Source organism: Mustela erminea, chromosome 9 (assembly GCF_009829155.1).
Source record: "Mustela erminea isolate mMusErm1 chromosome 9, mMusErm1.Pri, whole genome shotgun sequence".
Taxonomy (NCBI): domain Eukaryota; kingdom Metazoa; phylum Chordata; class Mammalia; order Carnivora; family Mustelidae; genus Mustela; species Mustela erminea.
This window is the reverse complement of record NC_045622.1, coordinates 109,911,089-109,938,079: the sequence shown is the minus strand read 5'-3', so window position 1 is coordinate 109,938,079 and position 26,991 is coordinate 109,911,089. Positions and strand designations below refer to the sequence as shown.

The 26,991-nt window shown below is 60.8% G+C and overlaps 1 protein-coding gene across 3 annotated transcripts; it reads right to left on the bottom strand.

The window, feature by feature from the left end:
• Nucleotides 1-990: 990 nt before the first annotated feature.
• IGHMBP2 (immunoglobulin mu DNA binding protein 2) lies at nt 991-26,982 on the bottom strand. Of its 3 annotated transcripts, none has more exons than XM_032357848.1 (15): nt 26,816-26,982; nt 24,091-24,260; nt 20,898-21,081; nt 20,570-20,667; nt 18,469-18,632; nt 16,974-17,204; nt 15,432-15,579; nt 12,936-13,110; nt 11,100-11,282; nt 10,432-10,550; nt 9,845-9,939; nt 8,970-9,093; nt 7,211-8,171; nt 4,590-4,758; nt 991-2,096 (listed from the first exon to the last, which is right to left on the bottom strand). In XM_032357848.1, the coding sequence occupies exons 1-15, from the start codon at nt 26,899-26,901 to the stop codon at nt 1,899-1,901; spliced, it is 3,105 nt and encodes a 1,034-aa protein (XP_032213739.1). In that variant the 5' UTR covers nt 26,902-26,982; the 3' UTR covers nt 991-1,898. The 3 variants fall into 3 exon arrangements, with proteins under 3 accessions (XP_032213739.1, XP_032213740.1, XP_032213741.1); XM_032357849.1 differs by having other exon boundaries at nt 17,004-17,204; XM_032357850.1 differs by lacking the exon at nt 16,974-17,204.
• Nucleotides 26,983-26,991: the final 9 nt, after the last annotated feature.

Sequence of the window (26,991 nt, the reverse complement as noted above, 5' to 3'; positions counted from 1 at the left end):
TTCCTGCACAATTCAGTCCTAAAGCCAGCTGACAGGAGCAGGGAAGGCGTCCACATAAGGAGGAGGTAGGGGGCCACGGTCCACCCTGGGCAAGGAGAGAGGGTGTCCGCCCTAGGCAAGGGAACGGGCTGGCCCCGGAAGAGGGTGGCCCCGCATCTGCGAAAGCAGACAGTCCGAGAGCATGAGCCTGGGGCCAAAGACACAGTCAATAAACGAGCTGAATAAAGGGCACTTGGGGACCAGTGGCAGGACAAGGCAGAGAAGGCTCCTAAGAACAACAAAGACATCTTTTTTCTTTTTTAAGGATTTTATTTGTCAGAGAAACAGACAGAGAGAGAGAAGGAGAGCACTCACAAACAAGTGATGGGGAGGCAGAGGGAGAAGCAGGCTCCCCGCTGAGCAGGAGCCCGATGCGGGGCTCGATCCCATGACCCCGGATCATGACCTGAGCTGAAGGCAGACACCTAATTGACTGAGCCACCCAGGCGCCCAGAACAACACAGACATCTTGAACGCTTGGTCAGGGAGGCTGAGGTCACAGGGACACGAATGGCATTTTGGGTCAGCAGATGCAAGTTCTGTGAGACCAGGTCTGGTGAGGGCAGGCGGGTCAACCCTGGGTTCTGAGCCCGCAGGAAGGCAGGGTCTCCGCCACCTGCCTTTCCTCCCGGGGGCGGCAGCCTCTCTCCTGCCATCTCTCCATGGAGGCTGGCCTGGTTTGGACCAGTTACAACCCCAGCCTTCCCGACTTCAAACTTCCGTTCTGATAAAAATGCCAAGGGTTTTTTCCCTTCCCTTTGTCGTCTGTGAATGGGGACAAGGCCCCCACAGGAGCCCTGCATGGCCACCTCCTTGCTCTGGGTGCTGCCAGCACCTTCGAGATGCCGAGCGCTCGGAGCAAACGTGGGCTGGCCCTGAGCTCCGGGCCACTCCGGGAAAGGCACGGGGAGCAGAGAGGGGAAAGCGCGTTCACCACACACAACACACGGCAGGCGGTGCGTGTAGATCTTTATTTTACTCTTAAATAATTTATGTCCCACTTAAACAAATAAAACTCTGAGACGAAGACATCACATCCGTCTGAGGCCGTCCTCCCTGGAGCAGCTGGCGGAGAACGCTGGGGAGCACGCATGGGAGGGCTCCTGCCTCGTGTCGGCCGCACCGCTGCTCTGCGGACGCTCCTTCCCGCGACCGCCGCCCGCGGAGGGCTCACCCGGGCCACATGCCTCAGTGGCCTCCAGGCCTCGCAGGAGCAGGAGCGGTCTGAGCTGTGTCCGCTGCGCTGCACAACCAGGACAGGGCGCCACAGCCGGCAGGGAACAGGACGCAGACGAAGCGGGCCTCCGCGAAGGCAGCTACATGCGGACGCATGGGAGAGGTGCCCGCGTTCTCAGACACGTGATCTGACTTTTCAGGTGCGCTCCCTCCTTCCGGCGGCCTGAAAGCTGGCCAGCCCCGGATGGTGGGAATTTCCTCATACGAAGATTGAGGGGGTATCAGTCCAGGGCAGGGGGACTCTCATGGCAGCACCCCAAGGTTCAGATGGTGGGATTTCTGTTCTAACTAGGAGGACACTGGGAAATGCTCCAGGCAAGAGAAGGGGGACAGGGGCACAGACGGGCCAACCCACACCAATTCCAGAGAGGGCCACGCGGCAATGACCACATGCCCTGGGCACCTTCCTCCGAGAGCTGTCAGGGGGAAGAGCTCATCTCCAGAGTCTAGAACCCCACCCTTGCTCCCAGACACCGCGCCCCACCTGGCTCCGGTACAGGCAGGTGGGTCAGGTTGCACACTGTCACGGAGCAGCTACAGGGAAGCAGAAAGCAGCCCTGCTTACCCTCGCAGAGGTTTTCCAAAGACAGCAGCTCTGGAGCTGCACGCAAAGAGCCTGCCCGTCACTTTTCTTTCTCCTGCCGCTTACTCTTCCTCTGGCCGCTCAGTTCATCCAGCTTCTTGTCCAGCCTCCTCTGCAGCTGGGCCCTCTTGGCGGGGTCCAGGGACCTGTCCTTGGTTCCACTGCCGGCGTAGAGGATTCCCTCCCGGCTGATCCTCTGCCGGGCGTGGGCACGAGCCCTCTCCCCACAGCCATGGATCTGCGGGGGGACACAGCAGTCAGCGCGGAGCCTAATGGGAACAAAGGCCCTGCAACGCCGCCCATCGCAGAGTCCGGGGCCCGTTAAGTCCCAGCACGAGGTCTCGGAGGGGCTCCCTCCTCTTCCTGCAGCCGGGCCCCTCCCCATCAGGCTGCCCGGGGTGGGGGGTATGAGGAAGCACCCTCCACCCCTGCCCTCAGCTCAGCCCGAACCATCCTCTGAGCACAGGCGGACGCATGGCCAGATCCCCTCAAGCTCCCGACGGGGGGGTGACGCGCGCACAGGGCCACCGGCAGCGGTGTCGCAACAAAACACCAATGCGCTGTCGGCGTGACCCTGCAGCCACGCTGCCCTTCCATGAGCTCCAGCCCAAGTGCAACCGCCGTCCCCTCCCGGCCAAAGGCTGCACTCTTTAGTCTGTCCCCAGCACCAGGCCTGGGGCGGGAGCCCCGGAACGTGCCTGACCCCACGAAGGGCCCCTGTTTCCGGGAAACTCTCACGTAGCTCCTCCTTTCGAAAGGAGAAGGGAGACAGGGGGAACCCTCCGAGCACCTCCAGCACCAGGCGTGACAGCCAGCACGCAGGTCACGGGGCCTTCCAGAAAGCCCGCACTTCCCCGCTGCACACACCGAGGGAGTTCCCTTGGGAACTGCCGGGTGGGACCCAGTTTGGACCTCGCTTGTCGGCGTCCCCAGCCCAGTGCCTGACAGCGAAGACCCCTGTGGCCCGCCACCCACGCAGCACCTGTCCCCCTCCGTCATTCACTCACGGGGTGTCCCCACCCCGCCCCTCCTGGGCAGCCCTGGGCCCGCAGGCTGCCTACCACGGCTCCCCCAGAGACAGTCGTGTGGCGCCATGCCCTCCACGCGGCCCAGGACCCCACACGCAGTGTCCCCGCTCCTCACCGCATCCCAGTCACGGGGCAAAGACTGAGACACGGCACCCAGGGAACGTGTGGGGAGAGCGGCCCCAGGCTGAGGCAGAGTTCCCTCGCCCACGTCCCAGAAGAAGCAGGTGACAGCTGGTGCTTGCGGCCCGGTCCCTGCCACCCAGCCCTGCGCCAGTTCTGCACAGCCTCAGCCCACAGAACATCTCAGAGCAGGGGCACCTGTGGCCCTGCCCGCAGCCAGCTCCCGTCAGACGGACACGGTGCCAGTGCCCTCCTCGACACTGCCACCAGCCGCACGGGGAGGGCGTGCTCTCGGGTCGGGAGCGGGAGCCGCCCGGGGCTGCCGCCTCTCACCGCCCTGCACAGAGACCCGCACAGGCTGTGCCAGGAACGCGAGCTGGTTGCCCAAACCTCACACCTGATGATCTCTAAACGTTCTAGATAAACAGATCCTAAAACGCCTCATGCTTTGTCAACAGGAACAAACACAGACCGTGCGCACGTGCGCATGCGTGAGGAGAAGAGAGGGTGCGCGGGCGTGCGCGTGGACGGAAAGGGGAGGAGGAGGGGGAGGAGGCCCTGCCCCAGGGGGACGCCCCGTCTAGGTTCCGAGGCAGCAGAGCTCCCTGTGGGTAGGCAGCCGCACCCCCTGACCCAGAGTGGGACACCACCCGGACCCCCACGCGCTCATCTGGGACAGTGCCAGGACAGGTGCCACGTGCCCTCCCCACACCGACCCCTCACCAGCCTCTAAGAGCCCCACTGCCACCTCCCATCGGCCCGAAGCAGAAACCCAATGGCCCCTCTGGGTCCTCCTTCCTGTGCTATCCTGACCCACAACCCATTCAGGGCCCACGCCCACCGCCCCACGCTCTCCACCACCCACCCCAGGACATCCCAGCCTCGCCCTGAGCCTCCCCGGTGCTGCAGCCAGCGCGCTCCGGCAACACGGCGGGCGCTCCAGAAAGCCCACAGCTTCCAGAACCAGGGCTCAGCTACTCGGGGCAGAGGGTTCTCGGCCTGCACTCCATCACCCTGCCTCGCTCTGCTCCCAGCTGGACAAGGGCACCCCCTCTCTGGGGCCTTCACACGCGTCCTCCCCAGCCCAGCCCCCGCCCCGGCTGCCAGCTTGGCCCCAGATGCTCCCTCACCACGGTCGGCACGTGGCACCAGATGTGGTCTCACACCAGGTGCCTACAGGTCCTCAGTCCTCGGGGCAGAGATGAAGCCTGCTCTGGCCCCCAGCTCCCCAGGCCCGGCAGACATTCCCATCCAAACAAGCTCAAGAAATGAATGAAAAAGCAGCCGGGCAGCCAGCCCACTTCAGACCCAAAGCCAGACCCCTACCTCCCCTAGCCTAACCCACTGACGGACCCCAAAGACACTGGAACAAAGTCCTCTCTGTCCAGAATTCCCACCAATTTTCTCACAATTTGGCAAGTGTGGCATTTTACTTTCTCATACCCTGATGCATTCAAAACAAAGCACAGGTCTACACCCATTCAGAAAAACGCAGCGCTCAGCCCCAGCTCCCATCTGTGCGTGGAGCACGTCTGCCCAGAGCCCCGGAGACACAGCCGCCCCCGCCCGCCCCGCGGCCGTACCTCGGGCAGGTGGTGGCTGAGGCAGAACCGGCGGCCGCAGTGCAGACAGAGCTGGCCCAGGGTTGCCACGCTGGCTGTGCACTTAGCAAGGCCACAGGTGTTATCAGCCTTGATGGCAGCCGCGACCAGGGCCTCGAAGTCCTCCTTGCCGGGCAAATCTATGGCCGTGCTTCCTAGAGAAGAAAAGGGTCACTCAAACGGGGAAGAAGGTGGACGTCGGGCCCACGGCTGCCCCGAGCTGCCGCGAGCAGCTCCCACTCTCGGTTCACAGTGATCAGGCCAATGGCCCTCAGTCAAGCCTGGTGTCCGTCCAGCCAAGAGCGACCGTCCTTCAGCGGCCTAATAACCGGCCCTGCCAGGAGGTGTGGGCAGCACGAGGACTTCCTAGAAGGGGCTGGCATGGCACGTGCCCCCGAAAAGCCCATTCGCTTTAATCAAGAAAACTTCTAAGCACGAGGACGCTCCTCACGATGGGAACCGCACCAGGGAGCCGAAAGCGTGTTCTGATGACTCCGGCGTACTCGCGGGTCCCCGCGGTAGGCGACCTCGGCGTTTCTGACCAAGTACACAGAAACCTTTTGAAGAATAGAAAATGCTCACAAGTGGAAAACGAACCTGAGACCGCGTGTAAGTGTAGCTCTGTGAAACAGGCGTGCACGACCCGAACACACAGGCGCGGACAGCCGGGGAACACCAGGACGGCATCCGCCAGGAGACCGTTGCCAGTGACGGGGGCACAGCACAGACGAGACGCTTCCCTGAGTGAATTCCTCACACTCGGCTGATACGCAGGTCAGGACGGTCGGCCGCGGAGGGGACCCAGGGGAAACGGGGACCTCAGATCCCCTGGCACCTCAGCCGGCCGTGGCCACGCCGGTCCCTCCATACAGGCACAACTCTGCCACAGTCCCCGGCCCTTCCCCCAGACGGGCTGAGGAGCCTGGCTCTACCCCCACACGTGCCGAGCAGCCACGCAGCAGAGGGCAGGGGCGAGACAGACATGCTGAGGCCCAGGAGCAGCAGCAGGAAGCTTGGAGAAGGGCTGACGAGGTGCCCACTGCTCGCCGGCGTTTTCAGGGAACAGAGAAGACGCAGGGACCAGGCACAGAGTGTTCAGAATGACACCTCAGTGTTCCGACCGCTTCTCCCACGGGACCGAGCGCCTGTCACTCCCCCGACCGTCCCGAGCAGCAGGCAGCCCTCGATGCGTTCAGCGGCAGCCTTCCCGGGGGGCCACCGCCACGGCTCTAGGGGCCTGCTCAGACCGGCCTCTGCTTCTCAGCTGTGACGACCTCAGCAGAGCCTGGGGACCAACTGGACAGGGTCACGTTCTGAGCCTGAGGGGCAAGGTGAATTCTGAAGGTGGCGGCCTGAAGAAACTACAAACCTAAGTGGAGCTGCCATCGCCTAAACGGGGCGAAGTCTCCCCAGGATACTGTCCTCCAGTGAGCGCGCCATACACGTTGCGGAGCACAGACCAGGACCCCATCACGGTGCCCCCGCACCTGCCCTTCACGGCACAAACCATCTTCTCAGTGCGGCTTAGAAAAGCACTTTAACGGGCGCCTCGGTGGCTCAGTCCTTAAGCGTCTGCCTTCGGCTCATGTCAGGGTCCCAGGGTCCTGGGATCAAGGCCCACAACATGCTCCCTGCTCAGCGGGGAGTCTGCTTCTCCCTTTCTCACTCCCCCTGCTTGTGTTCCCTCTCTCCCTGTGTCTGTCAAATAAACAAAATCTTTAAAAAAAAAAAAAAAAAGAAAGAAAAGAAAAGCACTTCACATTTCTTTCCTCTGTGCACAGGATGGATCGGCTACAGCCTCAGGCCCGAGGCTGCTTTCCAAGACCAAGAGTCAGGTGTGTACAGCTTTGCTCAGAGGAACTCAACGGAAAAAAGACGACACAAGCGGCTCCACGGGCGTGCTCGGAGAGGAACAGCTGGGGTACAAGGTTACCCAGAGGCTTCAGAAAACCCAAGTCTTCCAAGCTCAGCGCCCGTGGATGCATGATCACAATGAGGCACGGGGGCGGCGGAGCAGGGCCCCAGGGGACACGTCAGTGCGCAGCCGCCACAGTGCACGCAGGGCCGGGACGCAGGCCAGCGGGCCGTGCGAGAGCCCGATCGGGTCTGGCAGAACAAAGCCGTCACCCAGCACGGATTCTGCCTGCCTGAGAGGTCCTGTCCACCGTCCTTGTCTCCTCCTCCAGGCTCTTCCCCAGCAGTGTAGCACCCCGGGGCCCTCCTGCATTTCTGTGTACTTGGTCAGGAACACTGAGGTCCCCTCATGCTGTGACCCGTGAGCACGCCAGGATTCACCCGAACACGCTGTCGGCTCCCTGGTGTGGTTCCCATCACGAGGAGCGACCTCGTGTTTAGATGTTTTCTTGATTAACGAGGAGGCCAGGCCCTGCCTGAGGATCTGGGGACGCGACGGTCACCGTAAGCAATCACTGCCCCCAGAAAGCTCACAAACCAGTTAAAAACAAGTAACAAGATGCACAATCAGGGCCTTAGCACCCAGGGGAAGTCCCAAACCTCCCCGAGGGTCACAGCGGGCTTCAAGTGGGGAAACACCACAGTGAAGGGGACGCCAAGCTGGCACCACCCCCACCAGGTGAACCCACTTACCTTTTGCTTCTTTCTTCTTCTTCTTCTTCTCTGGTAACGTGCGCGGCCCAGAGCGCGAGGCCTGCTGCCCATCCCTGGCGACCCTGTCCGTAGCAGCCCCGTCCGTGGCAGCCCTGTCCGTGGTGGCCCCGTCCGTGGCGGCCCTGTCCGTGGTGGCCCCGTCCATGGCGGGCCGCTCCTGCTTGCTCTTCGCTCTCTGCAGCCTTTCCAGGTGCAGGGCCTTCAGATTCAGGGTGTCCGGGCTGCTCTGCCCCCCAGCAGGGGGCTCCGTCTGGGCGGGGCCGGGCGCATCCACAGGGGTGTGGTTGCCAGGAGGAGGCGGGGCTGGCAGGGTGGGCGGGGCCGGCGGGGCTCTCTTGCTCACGGTGATGAACCTCTTCTTCCCTTCCCCAGAGCTGTCGTGCCTCAGCCCGTGCTCCTCAGCTATCTGGTGGACCCACATCCTGTCGTGGGAGTTCAGGGAAGCAGGAAACTCCAGCTCAGTTTTCTCGCTCGCCACAAACTCGGCGATCTTGGCCCGGAAGTGCTCCGCGGGGTCTCTGGTCGCTGCGCCCTCTGGGCTGCCTCCATTGAGGCTGGGCTGAGAAGGGACCTCAGGGCCCGAGGGTTTCCCACCCGTCCTCTTCCGCTCCAGCCCCGCGGCTGCTCTGGTCTCCCGGGTCCCGTCCTGCGGCCGGCCTCCACGAGGCTTCCTGGCTGACACCGCGGAGCCGTGGGGCTTCGCCCCAGCTTGGCTGTGGCCCTGGGAACTCTCGTGGGAGTAGTTTTCAGGGACGATGTCATCAAGATACTCAAAGGCCGTGCGCACTTCCCCGTGCTCCGTGAAGTGCCCCAGCAGGGTCTTCAGGAAGGTGTGGTTGCTGACCGTGCAAGAATCGCACACGACTGCCACATGGCGCCGAGCGCGGGTGACCGCAACGTTGATCCGCCGGTCCTCAGCGAGGAAGCCCACGTCGCCTAGGAGCAAGCCAGGGTGAGTGGCAGAGTGGACCCAAGACTAAGGAACGGGAAATGGACTCTTGCACCCGAGCAGCACAGGTCACCGAGGGGATCACCCAACACCCACCCCCGCACCGAGCACCCGCCCGCCCCCACCTGGCAGCCTGCCCAGGGGTCCTGCTGCCCTCCCAGGGCTCCCCAAGTCTGGCTCCCACCGCACGTGGTCTGGGCGTGGCGGGTACCAAACCACTGTTTGTCTCCAAGTACGAGCTCCTCCCTCAGCCCAGCTGGGGGGTGACTGCAGCCAGCAGCAGGGACAGCATGAGCGGTGCTCCAGGACCTTAGCTCCCCAGCCGCCCCCCACTCCGCTGTCCTCGGCTCTCTGCCGACGGTGCCTTACGAAGCCCAGATAAGCCGTTTCTGGGTGCAACACCGAACAGAAGAGCCCCAAACTGCAGTGGCACAGAAGCCGGGCCCTGAGGCTAATGGCGCCCTAAGGCCAAAAACCGAGCTCTGTGTTGCAAGGGTCTCCCTGTCCCAGGCAGGGCGTCCAGGCGGTCCCTGAGAGCGCACCCGCACTCCCACGCAGCTTGACCTCATGCTCTGCTCCCTCTGCCGGGGACACCAGGCCCCACTCCTGCAGCACCCCAGGGACCACGCCCACCTCCTGCGGCTCTGGCCCCCAGCGGGCTCCGGATGGGGCCCCACTGCCCCCCACTCCCTGCCTGCTCTCTCACTGGGGCCCAGCACAGTCCCCAGCAGAACCCCAGTCCGCCCTCTGTGCCACCCAAAGGGAATCTACTGAGCCCCACATACCTTTCCTATTGGATCTGACGAAGGACAAGACCACAGCCTCCTTCTCTCGGCCTTGGAAACCATCGACAGACTTAATTTCAAGCTCGGGGTACCTATGGGCAAGGCTCTGCCTGAGCAGGTCCACCTGGAACACAAGGAAGCCACATTCTCAGCTCGGCTCAGGCCGGGGCAGCCTCGACACTCAGCAGAGTGTCCACTCTGTGTCCACTGCAGCGCGGTCCCCGCTGCTGTCTCACAGCTCAGCGAACTCACACAGCAGCACACGGACAGGTCAGATGGGGCCCCACACCCCAGCACGACATTGACCCCGCAGAGCCACGGGCCTCAGATGCCCCAGTGGGTGGTGCCTGTGACGCAGGAAGGGTGGCGACCGAGCCACAGACCTCACAGTATTTTGCTGCGGCTGCATCAAGCACACAGGCATGGAGAGAGAAAACGTGAGAAACCCTGGAAAGAAAGGAGCTGGCAGGTGCTTCCACTGACCCGGAGAGGGCAAGGATCCTGCTCTGGCCACAGCAACCAGCTCAGGGGCAGGGGCTGGAGCCAGACTCATAAGATTCTAAGCTGAGAGCCTGTGTGAGATGCCGTGGAGGGACTGGTGGTCCAGGGCCACCCTGTAAGGATGCCCGAGGCAGCCAGGGCCACCGGAGAGGTGGCCAGAAAACAAAGCCAACCAGGGAAGGGGGGAGGGGCAGAGCAAGAACAAGGGTGGTGGGCGGACAGAGATGCTCGCCGATGTCACATGAGCCCCAGAGGCAGTCATGAGGCAGTTGATTCTACCTGGAGTTTATAGCCACAGATGCTACATGACCCGTCATTGGGCACTTGGGGGTGACTGCGCCCCTGACACACAGACAAAGCAGCCCCCCTCGCACCTGGAGGTTGTACGGCGTGATGACAGCAATGTCACTTGCTTGGACACCAGCGTCCACCAGGGCCTGGATGTGCAGACTGACGAGGCGCACTTCACCTGGGGGGCAGCAAGCAGGCTGTTGGCCCAGGTCACCCCATGCTGTCCCGTCACCCGTGCGCGTTCCTTCAGCCTGCCCCCCACTTTGCCAGATCTTACATTACGCTTGGGGTAACGCCCTGAGCCGCAGGGTCGCAGGTCCGGCCTACGAAGATGCAGGCCATGTAGCTGAGCCTCAGTTTACCCAGCAACACGGAGCATGCAACCCGGCAGGCTGGTACTAGGGTGAGCAAGGATCTTGCCCAAGCCTGAGCAGGCAGAGCTCCCAGGCCTACTGCTCCCCCGAACTAATGCTGCCAGCCGAGAAGGGCACTGCGAGGGCTCCTGTCTGCCTCGAACCCCCCAGCTCATTGGGGACGGGCTCCCACTGCCCCTTTCCTCCCGCCCTGCTCAGCTCCTCTGAGGTCGGCAGCTGCAGACACGGGGGTTTCTACAAAGAGGAGCCCAGGGTCCGCGTCAGCCAGAAAGCTGGCCCCGTCCGAGCAAGCTCACCAGGGTTCCCCTTAGACTGGTCGTCATCCTCTTCCAGCTCAAAAAGCCCACAGCCAGCCGTGTCCACGAGCAGCAGGGGGACACTCGTCTCCTCTGTGGCAGCCACTCCTGGGAGGTCCCTGCGCACAGCGGGAGACTGAGCGTGTGAGGCCAGCACGATGAAGCGGGACCGAGGTCCTGACCACAGAACTCGCGTCTCCCGTCAACCCCCGGGCCCGGGCTCTTCCCACGGCAGAACGAGGCTGCCGGGAAGGGAACACAGGGGGCGCGAACGGCGTCAGAGACCGAGCACCCCACGCCACCTCTCCAGGGCAAGGCCCCTCTCCCCTCCTGAAGATCAGCCTCAGAGGTAACTTTGACTCTAAAATCTCTCCTGGGGCGCCTGGGTGGCTCAGTGGGTTAAGCCGCTGCCTTCGGCTCAGGTCATGATCTCAGGGTCCTGGGATCGAGCCCCACATCGGGCTCTCTGCTCGGCAGGGAGTCTGCTTCCTCCTCTCTCTCTCTCTGCCTGCCTCTCTGCCTACTTGTGATCATTCTCTGTCAAATAAATAAATAAAATCTTTAAAAATAAAAAAAAATAAAAAATAAAATAAAATCTCTCCTGAACGCAGTTCACGGGGCCCTGGGGGAAACAAGTCAGGCCGGGTGGGCAGAACCAGACCACTCACTGCAGGAGGTGCCCCGCCACGGCAGGGTGGGCGGTGAGCCGCCCGCTGTAGAGGGCGTCCGAGGCCCAGCGCATGATGGCCTGGTGCATGCGGTACTGCACCGTGAGCGTCCGCACCACCTGCGCGCCGAGCTCATCCGCCAGCCGCTCCATCAGGCTCCGTGACAGCCCCGCCAGCGCGGCCCTGCGCCAAGACAGCAACCGGGGAGAGAGGCCTGAGTGCCCGCGTCCAGCCTGAAACCAAAGGCCAGGGAGGAAGGCAGTGCTAGAGCCTCAGAACCCAACCCCCGCCACGTTAGGACTGAAAATTAAGGGTGTGGTCACCCCAGCGATGCCCGTGGCCTCACGCCAGGACCTGCGACCATGCGACCTGATGTGAAGCTGGGCCTAGTGGAATCATGGGCGCCTTCTAAGAGAAAGGCAGGAGGGTCAGGCTCAGGGCAGAAGACGCGACCAAAATGAACCCTCCCCTGGAGCTTCCTGCCACCATCCCGTGACCCACGGACGCAGAGTTTGGACTTCCGAAGTCCAGAGCCGGAGACAATCCACCTGGCTTACGCTGGTGATCCGGCAGCAACAGCAGCTGTGACGGATGCACTCTAAAAGGGCAGCACGCGCCGGCCTCAGCAGCCCCGCAGCAGGCTGAGCTCGTGGTGCCGGCGCTCCCTCCGTGCTTCCCGGGAACGCTCCCCGCCACTGACTCACCCGAGCCCCACAAAACCTCAGGAGGTAGTTCCTGTCGTGCTCCCCACTGCCCCAGGAGGGGAGCGAGACACAGAGAGCTCGAGGGACCAGCCCAAGGCCACCCCGCCAGGGGGCTGCAGAGCCAGGAGCGTCTCTCCTCCACGAAGGCGCACCAGCTCCCTCCGAGCCGGGGAGGCTAAACCCGCGCGAAAGCTCCCCGTGCTTCAGGGGCTCACTCCGTGGGCTCGTATGACCTCGTGGTCACCCTCTTCCCACACGGACGCCTACTGGACCCAAGTTGCGCCAAAGACGTAAGCGAGGCGGCTGCCAGTCCCAACCACAGCGGACTGGCCGGCACGCATCCCGCCAGCACAGGAGGGGGTGTCCCTGCTCTGTGACTTACATCCTGGCTGGGACGGCCAGGAACCCGCACACCGACTCGCACCACCGCGAGGGAGCCAGGAGTGCTCAGGAACACTGAGAGGCGCTGAGACAGGGTGGTCACGGGGCGCCCCGGGGGGCTCACCTGAGAGACTACGGAACGGAGGAGCGCACAGCCACCCCGTGTCCGGGAAGGAGCCGTCCGGACGGAGAGAGCAAGGGCAGAGACCAGTGTGGCCAGAGCAGTGGGTGAGGGGAGCGGCGGGAACGAGGTGAGGAGGGGGTTGGGGGCGGCTGAGCTCACTCACGCCAGGGACTGCCACTGCGTCTACGGCACATGGGACTGGAGCCTACGGAATCGCTCCTTGTGGCCTAGGTCACAGGATGTGCCGACAGGACTCGAAGACTCCACGCCAGGCCAGGGGCGGACCGACCCAGAGGCCAGTTGGCCGGCCCACAGAACCATCCCTCAGACCCCACCCGGCGGGAATGGGCACATCGACCGGCTGGCCGTGCCAGGGAAACTCCATCCAACTGGCCCGGACTGGGCACGGTACCAGGAGCCACGACTACGGAGACGCACATGGTGACTACGAACCCCGAGCTCGGGCACACGCAGCCTGTCCCACTGACACCTACAGCGGCACGCACAGTACAATGAGCAGGAGACCCCCAGGGAGGGCATGTCAGGGCTTCTTGGTCACCACACCCCTGGCTGCACCAAAGGGGTGGCGGGCAGGGCAGACAAGGGCTCCGTGAGCAGGGCCCTTACTTGTGAGAGATGGTGGTGGGGGGCAGCTGCTTGTGATCGCCGGCCAGGACGCACTTCCTGGCCTTCAGCAGCGGGATCCAGCAGCTGGCTTCCAGGGCCTGTGCGCACTCGTCGATGACCACCACATCGAAGTGGCCGTCGGGCAGCAGCTTCAGAGGGCCGTCGGAAGAGGCACCTGGGGAAACCGGAAGTGTGAGCCTTCACCGAAGGTGCTGGCTGCGTCCCACTGCCGCGACCTCACAGAAAGAGACACCACAGGCTGGCTGGTTCAGAGCCCAGTCTGGCATTCAGAGTGTGTAAGAGGTGTGTGTCTTGGAATAAACATCTGAGAAGAACATTAAGAACATCTGTTCCAGCCCACCTGTGTTTCAGTGTGGGGCAGTGCACCCCCAGGAAGGGCCACCCCAACATTCCAAGCATCAGAATCCATCACCCCTTGTGGCTGGGACCAAAGCCTTGGAAGGGCATCTGATTTCTAGTGTTATTTTTATACCATTTTCTAAATCTAAACCTTCATTAATTCCCCCGTAAGATGTCCTATTGGACACACAGAACAATGAACCAAGCATCAGTCCGGCGGGGAAGGGAGGACACACAGACCCCCGCCCCCGCCACCGTGTACTTGACAACAGCCCCAGCTCCTCCTTGGAACAGCCCTACCCTGGCAAGAGCTCACGTGCGAGCAAGACCCGGACCCCACGCAAGCCTCATAACCAGCAGGGGCCCAGGCAGGCCGCCCGCCTGGGCCTGCTCCTCATCTACAAACGCGGGCACCACCTGAACTGCACAGGCCCGTGACGATGACCAAATCCTAACACGGCACACAGACACTAACACAAAGGACACAAGGTGCCTGCCGCAAGCTGGGCGGTTTCAACGACTCTGAGACTCAGACGCGTGTCTTGATGAACCCCACAGGACAGGGTTTGCAGGGGTAGCTGGAGAAGCCGCTGGAAGAGGCTTGGTGGGTTCAGCGTACGGACACGACTTCACGGTGCAAAGAGCAGCACGTGCAAGAGACCCGGTCGAGCTCCCCTCCCAACAGGACGGGAGGACTTAAGAGCCACAAGGGGACCTTGCTGAGTTGGCAGGGGGAAGGCTGCACTGTGGTTGCCAGGAAGCGCCATATTTAAGGATGTGGTCCAGTGGAGAAGGACCTCTGGAAACCCTCTCCCTGCACTGAAACGAGAACACTGGCAGCACTGCCGGAATCCATCTGCTCAGAACTCTACAGAGAAGCTAGCGGCTGGGAGCAACCCACGCAGTGTTTGTTTCAGAAGACGCGGCTCTCGGGGCGCCTGAGTAGCTGAGTCCGTTAAGCCTCTGCCTTCGGCTCAGGTCATGGTCTCAGGGGCCTGGGACTGAGTCCCACATCAGGCTCTCCACTCAGCAAGGGAGTCTGCTTCTCCCTCTCTCTGAGCTCTCTCACTCTCAAATAATTAAAATCTTAAAAAAAAAAAAAAAAAGCCGTGGCTCAGTCTGGGCCAGAACAGCGAGCTCTGCAGTGTTCCTATGGGAAAAGCCTTGCCCGTGTCCCGACTTCTGTGGGAGCCTTGAAGCCAAGGGCCAGTGATCATGGGGAAAAGCCGCATGAACTCCCTTAAAGTCCCATTCCCTGAGAAACGCCACAGCTGGGGCCGTCTGCCAGCGCCCCGGGCGATCCCACTACCAGGACTGTCTTTATCTCCCCCAACTTGGAGCTGCCCTGATGCAGACAGCCCTTCCTCCCGGCAGTTGCCCAAAACCATCCCTCTCTGAGGCAACGTGGAACAGCTGGAGAGAGCAAGAGGTAACCAGAAAGCTCCCAAGGAAGAGTCGGGGAGCAAGAAAAGCTCCAGCCTGTCCCTGGGGAACCTGGAGGGACACACACAAACACAAACACAAACACACACGGATCGGGCTACGCGTGTGCACATGCAAGACATGAGGAGGCCCCCAATGCTCCCAGCGGGCCCACCCCTGGCTCTGCACCAACAGAAAGTGAGGCCTAAGGGCTGTAAAAAGTACACCCCAACACGTACACTGAGCCCCCTGGCCAAGACCAGCAGACGGGCTGCTTCTGGAGGAGGGACTCAGCACAGTCCTTCCTGCCCAAGCCGGCGGCTTCCGTGGCTTTGTGGGACGACACAGGCCTTTCAGAGTCAGCGCTGCAAAGTCACTCAACAAGGAGCACAGCAAGCCCCGGGGAGGAGGGGCCCCGATTTCCAAACCAGTTACAGACCACACAGATGTTCTTACCACTAGGAGATGACACGGACAGCTCCAGACCTACGCATTCGATCAGTGAGATTACGAACAAATTCCTCGAAGACAGCAGCTCGCTCAAGAAGACACCTGTTCCTGTATCACTACCAAAACTTCCTTACCAGGACAACTCCCCGGCGGACCCTACCCACGCTCTCCGGACAACTCTACACCACTCCAGCCTGCCCCAGGAAGCAGGAGGGCGCGTCGCAGCCCCTGGGGGTCAGAGCCGGCCGGCCCCGGCCCCCTCACCTGTGTTTGTCGCCAGCACCACCGCGGCCGACCTGAGGCTCTCCAGCATCGCAGCCTCCTCCCTCTCCTTCAGCTCCTTCCTCAACAGCTTGATTTCACCCCAAACGCCGCTCTTCTCTCTCTTCTCCTGGGTCTGCCTGTTCTTCGCCTGCGAAGGAAAACCAAGAACACACACGTATGTGCACCGACTCTGCACCTACTTCGCTCTTTCACGCTCATGAAGCGATTGCGTTCATGACCAGCTGGCGCACTTCATAAGTTTCTCGAAAGGCACTAAAATGTCCAAAACCTGTCTTAAAGGAGCAACAGACCCACACAGGTGAGCAAGTGCCTGACACCCCATGTGGCCCTCCAGCCAGTGTCACCTGCACAGGGACAGGCAGAGGGTGGAGTCCGGGCCCTCGACCCACACGGCGTTTTGAGCTTAACTCAGATGAAACCAGGAACCGGGACCCATGTTCCCGAGCACAGGCCCCACACAGGCTCTGCGCAAGAAGGGCCCCTGCCGTCCAGATCTGGCGCTTCCCAGTGAGGCCACCCTTCAGCGGGGATTCCACACTTGCCAAGAGAACAACAAATCTTCAGCCTATAAAATGCTTACCTAAGCCTCGACTTTCTGTAATGCTAAATAAGACACCCTTCCTACGTGTGATTTCCGCTGTGGAGGACGGGGTGTGGCCGGGTCGGCCGGAAGCGTCTTCCTGCGCCTCCCTCCCGGAGAAGACCCAGGTCGACGGGGACAAGAGGCAGAGTCCTCCACACTGTGGCAGAGGCAACACCATCTGTGCGTACCGCTAACCCCTCGACCCTCGCGTGACACGCCTCATCTGTCCCCACCTCTGCTGGGCCAACAGGGGCATCTGAAGCACCACCCCACCACTCCGGCACCACCGTGAGGCCGTGAGACCAGCTGACGGCGAGCATGCGGAGGGGACGTGAGACTCAGAGAACCAGCGAGCTCCCGAGTACTGGACTGCAAGATAAAACATGTCTCCAAGGAACCTGTCACTGCTGCGTCTGTCCCACAGGGAGGTGTAAAATGGACCAAAAATTGGGAAGATGAGTTTTTGAATTTTCACTTTCAGGCTGCTGGGGTTTTTCTTGCTGATGTTACCCAGCCATGACCAGACCCAGGGATGCTTAGAGAGACGTCTTCCTGAAGACGACCCTCACCTGCTCACGAAACTACTCAGAAAACAGTCGAGTCCCTATTACATGCTGAGTATAAGTTTCTATCAAAAGCGGCCAGTCCTTTATTTCTTAATAAAACTGGGAGGAAGCTTTTTTTTAATGAGCAGTCCTGAAGTCTGAAATTCTTTTTTTTTTTTTTTTTGAAGTAGACTCCAGGCCCAGTGTGAACCCCAACACGAGGCTTGAACCCATGACCCTGAGACCAAAACCTGAGCTGATCAAGAGCCAGACACTTAATGGACTGAGCCTCCCTGACATCTGAAATCCTTAATAGAACTGACAGAGACCAAAAAAAGCAAAAGGAACACAGACAGAAGTGACTCCTAGAAAAGTCTGCGGGTCAGAACCCACGCAGAGCGGTGGCAGGGAGGAGGCACGTACGAAGGCCTGATCGATGTCCTTCCTGATGTCTGCGACAATCTGGGCGCTGTCACTCCGCGCTAACACCGCGTCGAGGGAATGCTGCTGAATGGAGTCCAGCAGGCGGGCAGGGTGCCCGAGGCGCACGATCCTCTGCTTGCTGCGGGCCAGGCGCTCCACCAGGTTGTCCACGGCGACGTTGGAGGGAGCACAGCACAGAACCTGCAGGAGCACAGCTCCACTGAACCACTTAAGCTCGCGAGAAAACAGAGAGACAGTCTTGAAGGCAGAGAGAAGGCCGGAGTGTGCACAAGTGGTCAGAACGCAAACACAGGGCTGGCGGGAAGGGTGGGCGCAGCCTAGAGGACTCGGACCGCCGCAGACTCTACAGGAACTGGAACGTGGGTCTGCAGAACTAGTCACCGAAGCACCAGAAGCTTAAATCATCTGCGACCAGGGAAGAAAGGCCTCGAAGGTGAAAGCAGGCCCTGAGGTGACTGGGTCTGGTGACCAGCGCACCACCAGTGGAATCACCTCATCATCTGACAAAGTGGAAAGAGGGAACATCCTTCTGGTGGGCTCAGTCCTGCTCCTAAAACTATTTTCTGCAGTGGTTTCAATCAGGAGAGAAAAGCCTCAAGTGCCACTGTGAGGAGCAGGTGACAGCCGGCAGGGGCGGCGGGGAGGGGCGGCCCTGCCCACACGAGCCTCAGAAGCGGGCCGCTGCGGCTGACCCCCGACCCCCACCCAGGGCCTGAGCGGGAACAGGGGCGTGTTCTGTCTGCCTGTGCACACAGAGGCCATCCAATCACACCTCCAGACCTGCTTCCTACCGGTGAGTCGTCACTCCCTCAAGTTTTCCAGTGCCTCCACCAAGTCACTCACTCGTAGGAAACTACTGGCCAGCTCCAGGACCCAGCGCCAGACCCCCCTTCGCCCCGAAGCAGCAGCACTTCTGCCTGCAGAGGAGCGTGGGGCTTGGAGCCGGGCCCTGGAGAGCGTCGCCCTGAGCGCACACCCTAGCCTTGCCACCTGTGGCTCGGGACTGGGGCGTGTGCCCTGAGCTCTGTGTCCTCCGGAAATGGGGGGCACCGGCCGTCCCCAGCACCCAGGGTTTCTGTGAGGATTACCGGACAGCACTCAGAAGGGGAACTGCTTCATAAAAAACACCCAGTACAATGTTGACATTATTCTAATTCTTACCATGATCTGACACCTACAAACAAGAAAGATTTTCTAAAAGTTTCGCACGTGCTCAGAATCCATGATGACTCACGATGACGCGGGAGGAAAAAAGACCCTTTCCCAGCCAAAAAAACGTAAGTGAACAGTGACACACAACACTCGCCTCGGAAGGTCAGACAGCGGCGCACAGCACACAGGCAAGCGCGGTCCTGACCAGGCTGGGACACAGCCGTGCACCCGCGAGCCGGGCACAGGAGCTCACGCGTGTTCACAGGAGCTCAAGCGTGTTCACGGGGCCCACCTTTAAGCCCTGCCTCACAGCCTGAAGAATGATCTCGACCACGGTGGTGGTCTTCCCAGTGCCAGGAGGCCCGTGGATGATGGCAAGCTCTTTCTGGGACAGCGCGAAGGAGACGGCTTCCTTCTGGGAGGCATCCAGGCACGGGTTGCAGAACGGCAGCGGCTCTGCGGGAGAGGACAGTGGGACAGTGTTAGGCTCTGGCTTGGCGCGGCTGGCGACTGCTCCCGGCAGACGGAGCCGGTGGAAGGAAGAGCCGCCCGCGGGACTCGGAACCTCCCCGGAGCCAGCCAGGCGACACAGGAGCAACCTGCCGGGTCTCCCACCAGGAGAGGAAGTGGCAGACCACGGACCACAGGCCCAATGCAGCCGGCCGCCTACTTCCGTGAGTGCAGTTTTCGGGGGCCCAGCCACGCCCGTTCACTGGCCCGCGGTCTCTGGCTGCCACAGCGCCCACAAAGCCGAAAATATGTACAATCCATCCCTTTATTTGAAAAGTTTACCAACTCAGGCTCCACGATAACAAGATTTTCCTCAAGTAAATGTTTCTTGGAACCTGTTTCTCCCAGGGGCTCCTGGGTGGCTCATTTAAGCATCGGACTCGTGATTTCGCTTCAGGTCATGATCTAAAGGTCACCAGACAGATGAGCCCCACGTGAGGCTCCGTGCTCAGCAGGGGGCCGGCTTAGGATGCTCTCTCCTCTCTGCCCCTCCCCTCCACGTACGCCCACTCCAGCTCACTCTCTCAAAACTAAAAAGAAAATAAAAAATCAACAAAAATTAAAATAAGTTATTTATTTCTACCACGTTGCCCCTTTTTAAGTGCCCATAAAATGACAAAAAAGAATTAGGAGCAAATTTTGGAATCCTGTTTCTCCGCTGAATCTTCCACAATGACCAGTCATCTGCCTCCCGTGCTGGATGCTCTGAGAGTAGCTACTGCGTGTCCAGAGTTGCAGGGCCCCTGTACGTGGAGACACCGGACCCATGAGTGAGAACTCCCGGGCACAGCGCCCTCGTCCAGACTGGCCAGACAGACACAAAGCTGAAAAGCAACAGCAGACCTGACCCAAAGTCCCAGCATGTCCCACTCCGCACTGCTTCCCTTTTCCTTAAACGCCCGCCTAACCACAACGTACCGTGCTCCCTAAAACACAGTATATAAATTTCTAATTCAGCTTCCACTGCACAGCAGCCTCTCGATAAATATTTGACAGAATAAAACACTGAAACGTCATGCCTTCAGAACCCAGACAGGGGCCACCCAGCAGCCCTGTGTTTAAAGCCAACACGACCCTGCGTGGTTGGCACAGGCACGACATCACGTGGGCCCAGGATGACCCCCATCCCCCCAGGCAGCAGGAGAGACCGAAGGCTTCACTGAGGGCATGCTGGCAAGGTGGCAAAATCAGAATGTAGAGGATTGACAAGTCATGGCAGCCGCTTGAGACAACATGCTCCCCTCAAAACTGGAGTTCTTCAAGACCACAGAGGACTGGGAGAAAGCGCACCTACAAGGAAGGGGTGCGTGCAAGCACGTGTGTGCACGTGTCTGTATGAGAAAGACCTGGTGTTCCACGTGGAAAAGAGTAGACTAGACACAAACACAGGGAGGTTAACTCCAGATGGCAGGTTCGCAAGGCTTCTGTTTCCCTCGTTAACACAGGTCTTCATTTCCAAATACTCTATAATTAACACCTATCACAGTAATCTTCTCATCAGAAAGGAACAACCTTCAATTTGAAGGACGCCGAGAAACAATCAAATGCCTTTAGAATCTGAACTTCTCAAACAAACACAAAAACACTATTAAGCACAGACTGTGCTCAGCCATCCTATTTCCACAGACCACTGAGCTAGAACATCCTTACATCCTAAAAGAACATACATTCGTTCGAGAGGATGTTGTAAAGTCAACAGAACGAGCTGCATCTCTGCACGGAGTATGAGAGTCTAGTCCACACGAGTCACTCAGGTGTACAGAAGACACAAAGACGCCATCTAACCGTGTGTCCTCCAACTCTCGCTCTGACACCCGAGGCCCTGCTGTTCTCAGAGCTTCCACAGTGACTCTGAGCAGAAAAGAAAACACAGAGGTTCTTACGGATCTCACTGGCAGCACTGGGGGCGGAGCCACCAAAGAGAACGTCTATGAGTGAGCACGCGGGGCCAGAATGGTACTTCTTTAGTGTGATCAGAGCCCTGCCAAGGGAGAAAACTAGAATTAGGAGCTTTGGTGAAAACCAGACATAGATTCCCTGCCCAAGCCCCTTGCCCAGCACGGCCACCACAGCCGCCGTCTCGCATGAGCGGCCCCCAGTGACTCCACACTCAGCCCAACAGCTCTCTTGTGTCCAGCAGGACACGCGGTCAGGGTGAGCGATGCTTGAGGAAAAGGAACATGGGATTCCCAGTCACACACACCCCCTTACTTTTTCAGTCGCTTGTAAGTGACATCATTGGCCAGTTTTAACAGCCTGTAGGTCTGCTCCCTGTCCAAGTTCAGCTGGAAGTCATGGGACTCGTCAAAGGCCACCGTGACCGATCTCTGCGTGATCCGGGTCAGGATCCCCGTGGCCAGCTGACTCCCTTCGTCGTACAGACCCACTATATCGCCTGCAGAAACACAGATTCACGTTACACGAACACTGAGCAGACTTAAGCCGTGGATTATTTTATGTAATAAATTCCAGCATATTTCAAATATCCCATCTCCACTGCTTTCTTTAGAAATGAAATCAGTAACGGTAAAAAAATTTTTTTTTAAGATTTTATTTATTTATTTGACAGAGAGAGATCACAGGTAGGCAGAGAGGCAGGAAGGGAAGCAGGTTCCCTGCTGAGCAGAGAGCACAATGCTGGGCTCGATCCCAGGACCCTGGGATCATGACCTGAGCCAAAGGCAGAGGCTTTAACCCACTGAGCCACCCAGGCGCCCACAGTAAAAGCCTTTTAACCAATACCTCAATTAAACAGGAAAACTGACTTGAGACCAATGAACTATTTAAGACAAACACACCCGTCAATAGAACACTTCAAGAGCCGCTCGCTCTGTGCCAGACACCGCTCTAGGCATGGGTCTGATTGGGAACAGGACACAGACATCCGCACCAGAGGTTTTAAGGAAAGATGAAGCCCAGGAGACGATGGGGAGAGGCAAGGACATCATTTTAGAAACAGTATGGCAAGGGCCCCCCTGAGTGGTGACAGGTAAGCAGGAGGGCCCTGAACAAAGTGGGGGCCACAAGCACATCTAGGGAGGAACGTTCCAAGCAGAATGCTAACGCGTGGAGGGAGGGAGGGAGGTCCTGTGCTGCCCACTCAGCACGGGTCTCCCCACTTCCCGTGGTGCCTGCTGGGCGATTCTCTCATCGGCCACGTGACCCTGACACCAGGGAGGAGCACCAACCGATGCCGGAGCCAGTCCCAGTGTCCCACACCCCCGGCCACAGTGAGTGTTTGGGGATGAGCACGGGACCAAACCTGCCCGAGATGCAGTGAGACTTGTGCTGGCACCTGGGAAGAGGCCCTCCGTCTGTCCAGCCGGATCAGGAACCTGAGGGCATGTCGGGGCCGGAAGGGCTATCATGTGTCGCCCGAGAAGGAAGCCAACCCAGAAGAGGGCAAATCCAAGAAATGGAGAGAAACTAAGTCCAAGCGACCTCCTGTGAGCCCTGAAGTCAACTTCCTAGTATTGCAACCAATGCAATCCTTCTTCCCCAAGTCAATTTGGGTTGGCTTTAAAAAAAATTATTTTAAAGATTTTTATTTATTTATCTGTCAGAGAAAGAGAAGGAGCACAAGCAGGAGGAGTGGCTGGCAGAGGGAGAAGCAGGCTGCCCACTGAGCAGGGAGCCCGACGCAGGGCTCAACCCCAGGACTCTCAGATCATGACCTGAGCCGAAGGCAGTCGCTTCACCGACTGAGCCACCCAGGCATCCCTGGCTTGGCTTTTCATCACCTGGAACAGAAGACAGTTCTGACCCAAACAGACTCCACTCAGACAAAGCCAGAGCTACTCACAGATTTCCACCCCCCACACTCCCCTTATTCTGCGTCAGAAAGTGAACACCACGGGTGCCTGGAACAACCAGGCACCAGACGCGCTCCTAGCCCAGGCTGTTTTCCGCCAGGCGATGAGCTTCATCTGCACCTTGAACCTCTCTCGGGCTCCTTCCCAACGTTACACAAGCAGCAGGCGGCAGCAGTGCTCCTGGGGCAGGGTCTGGTTCTGTGTGCGGGGCCCACTATGGGGCTGAGCATACTGACCCCACGCCTGCTGGGACCTCCCCACCAGCGCCCTGCAAGAGGTCCATGTTTCTAGGCCGAGCCTGCAAACTGCTCTTCAGAGGATGAAGAGGTGACATCCCACCTCGATCTGATCCACAGTTGCAGTGACACACCAGATTTCCACAGAAATGCCGCTTCCTTGGCTTCCCGTATATGAACCACTCAGCAGTTTCTGTGATCACAGCGCACGGTGCGGGCTGCTGCATGCACTACTGAACGTGCGTCCACTCTCGGACTGCAGAGTGTCCCCCACATGGACATTCGACCCTGACGGCAAATCGGAAAGGGGCCACCATATCGCCCCCAGCCCCACCTACCGACGTGGGGCGGTGAAGAGCTCTCGCTCACTTAACAAGAACGTGGAAGACCGGACTCCAACCAGCAGCCCCTCCATCCCCTCTGTCTCCGAATCCAGCCGGTACTCCTACAACCTTGCGCAAGAGTTTGGGAAATCCGAACAGCAAATGAGAAACCCCCATCACCACCAAAACAAGATGGAGAGTTTTCTAGAGCCAAGTACAGCGGTGGCAAGGCTGCTGTCCCCAGGTCTGAGGGCGACACCAGGCACCCCTCATGTGGGTTCAGCAGCTCCTCGCCACCGCTGCTCCTCCCCAGCAGGGCGGGCACGAGCGGCCCCTGGGCGAGCTGGGCTCAGGAAGCCGGGGAAGACAGAACTGCACACGGCACCACGGCGGTCTGAGACAAGTATGACGGCAGTCGCGTGGAGTTCTGCACTTTCTAGGAGCCGCGACAAAAAAAATTTAAGGGGCGCCTGTGTGGCTCAGCCAGGGAAGCATCTGCCTTCAGCATGATCTCAGGGTCCTGGGATCGAGCCATGTTGGGCTCCCTGCTCTGCGGGGGGCCTGCTTCTCCCTCTACCTTTGCCCCGTTCATGCTCTATCAAATAAATAAAATCTTTTAAAAAAATTTTTCTTAAAGTCACAAGTGAATTGATTTTAATAACAACATATTTTAACTCAACACACGGCAGATACTGTTTCCACATGTATCAGAAATGACTCTGGAGATCATCTGAATTTTTCTGTACTGGGGCTTCAAAATCCGACGAGCACCGCACGCACAGCACTCACGCCCGCAGTCCGGGCGCCCGAACCACCTGCGGCTCGCGGCTGCCATCCCGGACGCGCTGACCGGGACTACCGAGAAGCCATGTGCGAGGCGGACTTCTCTAAGCGCTCACTGTCCGCGCTAACTCTCCCGCTAGCCCCGTGCGAGCGGGCTTCTCTAAGCGCTCACTGTCCGCGCTAACTCTCCCGCTAGCCCCGTGCGAGCGGGCTTCGCGGAGTACCAGGCACGGCCCGGAGGCGCACAGACCTGAGGTAAAGCTGTTGCTGGGAAGCACCGCGGCCGCCACACATCTCCTGGGCTCCAAGGTGACCAGCAGCCGCCCGTAGAGCCCCGTCCGCTGGCTGGACACCTGCAGCTTCAGCAAACACACGCCTCGGCTCTGGAGTTCTCTCAGGGAGATGTTTTCCTGCCAAGACCTGGAAGACACCCAACACTGAGGGTTCAGTATCTACACCCCACCAGCTTTCACTTCCACCCACCCGGGAAGAATGTAAAAGGGAGAGGGAAACAGACAAGGATCTGTGCCCAGGCTCTAAAAAAAACCCCAACGGGCTCCGTACCTGCCCCTGGCATCCTGCCCCTCCCCATCCTGTCCTGATGGTACAGCTGGTCTCTTTACCTGCTCTACCCGCACTCTGCACCCCGGTTCCCCTGGGTCACTAAGCCCATCGGTGCCCCCCCCACCGCCTGCCATCTGTACCCGCACGAATCCACTCTGCCTCTCATCCTCACCACCACACCCCTGCTTCTAGCCACACCCCTCATCGTCTGGACCAGACAGAGTCTCCTGCCTCCAAACTGGCTGACCTCGAGGGGCTTGCCCCGACCAGTCACAAGCAGCAGCGCCCACGCGATCCACCTGAAATAGAAATCTATCTGCTCCGCTTTGGAAGTTAATAGAGGGAAACCTCACCAAAGTGGAGGGGGAGACCAGCAGGAGCAGCACCGCCCCGTCAGTTACAGACCCTGACAGGACAGAACCCTCCATCACGCAGCAGGGAGAGATGCACATCGTACACCCTCAAGAAACCAGCCACCCCTGCAACTCAGGCAGTGAGCAACAGTCACCCACGTGAACTCCTGCCTTTCCGGAACGGGCTTCCGTTCAAGAGACCCCTCCCACGCCCTCCTTCTCCGTGAACTGAAGGTCCTCTCCGTCACCGGCTACGCTAGCCCAGAGCGTGGGCCACAGCTCCCTCAGCCCGAACTGCAACTCTCTGCTGGGACGGATAAACCCACCTGGCTGTTTTACTTTTAAGGTTAATGCCGCCCCTCCCCCCGCCCAGAGAGCCATCGCTGGGCACGGAACACCACACACTGGCCCACGAGGCCCTGCGCAGTCTGAGCGCGGCCGACCTCTCCGCGGGTGGTCACTGCTCTGGGTACCGCGCGGAGGGCCTGACCGAGGCCCGTCCTGCGCTCACAGCAAACCTGCGAGGTGGGAACAGTCCCACTTCGCAGGCGAGGTGGCTGCGGCTCAGGGACGGACCCTGCGAGGTCCCACAGCCACACGTGGAGCTGCGGTTCTACGTAGGTCGCTGCCACCGCAAACGCTGGGATCCTCCGGAGCCAAAGCCTCTCGCACAAACCCCTGCCCGTCTGCAGTGCAGCGACTCGCTGCCAGGCCCAGAATCAGACTGCCTCCCCTCCAACCCCGGGCAAGTCACCGAAGCACCCGCTGTCACAGCTCCTCGGGCACAAAATCTGAACAACACGGAGGGTTCCAGGAGCCTGCGCGGCCCTCGGTGAGCGCTCGAAGCTACTATTTCAGCTAAATGCGTCTCCACCGTCAGGAGCAAGCAGAGCTCGCCCCGCAGCCCCTGTCCCTGCACCGCCTCCGGGAAGCCTCCCCCTCCACCCACCGCACCCATTTTTCTGTGAGCCTGGCACCACCTGTCCCCGAAGCCAGCCTTGGCCTCACCGGGCAGGGGGCTGGTCTTTCCCCGCGCCTGCGCGCTCGCGCTGCCCCGTCCCCGCGACGCTCACGGCGGGAGCACACCGGCTGGGAAGGCCCCGCTCACAAGCACCCGAGCCCACCCCCTGGCCCAGGTCCCCCGACCAGGCCCAGATCCCTGCCCACTCCCCTGACCCACCCCTGCCCAGGACCCCTGGCCCACCCCCCTGACCCACCCCTTCCCAGGACCCCTGGCCAGGCCCAAGCCCTCCGCCCAGGACCCCTGGCTGGGCCCAACCCCTCTGCCCAGGACCCCCAGCCAGGCCCGGGCCCAAGCCCTCTGCCCAGGACCCCCAGCCGGGCCCAAGCCCTCTGCCCAGGACCCCCGGCCGGGCCCAAGCCCTCTGCCCAGGACCCCCGGCCGGGCCTGGGCCCAACCCCTCCGCCCAGGACCCCCGGCCGGGCCCAAGCCCTCCGCCCAGGACCCCCGGCCGGGCCCAAGCCCTCCGCCCAGGACCCCCGGCCGGGCCCGGGCCCAACCCCTCCGCCCAGGACCCCCGGCCGGGCCCAAGCCCTCCGCCCAGGACCCCCGGCCGGGCCCGACCCCTCTCCCAGGACCCCCGGCCGGGCCCGACCCCTCCGCCCAGGACCCCCGGCCGGGCCCGACCCCTCTCCCAGGACCCCCGGCCGGGCCCGACCCCTCCGCCCAGGACCCCCGGCCGGGCCCAACCCCTCTCCCAGGACCCCCACCCCCGCCCCACCCCCGCCCCGCCCCGCCCCGGCCCAGGCGGCCGCAGCCTCGCGCCCTCCCACCGGCCCGCACCGGAGGAGGAAAAAGGGCTGAGGACGCGCTGAGGCTAGTTAAGACCCAGGACGGAAAGGTCGGGAGTGAGGGGCTCCCGGCCGAAAAGAAAAGGCTTCTCAAGGGCCCCGAAACGGGACGGGCCGCCCGGGAGGCGACAGTCCCAGCTCCAGCGGCGGCCGAACCCCCCAGCGCCCAGGGCGGGCCTCAGGGCGGCGGGGGAAAGTCTCTGCCCGAGGCCGGCCGCGCCGGGGAACTGCCGACCGACCCCGTACCTGCGCTCCTCGACCTCCGCGTCTCTCTCGAGCTCCAGCAGGTCCAAGTGCTTGGTCACGAAGCTCTCCACAGCCGCCGAGGCCATGGCCGCCGCCCGGCCGGGGCCCGGGGGAACTGAGGGCCGGCTGCCGCGCGGGGCGGAGTTCCCGGGCCGGACCCTGTGCGTCGACGCACG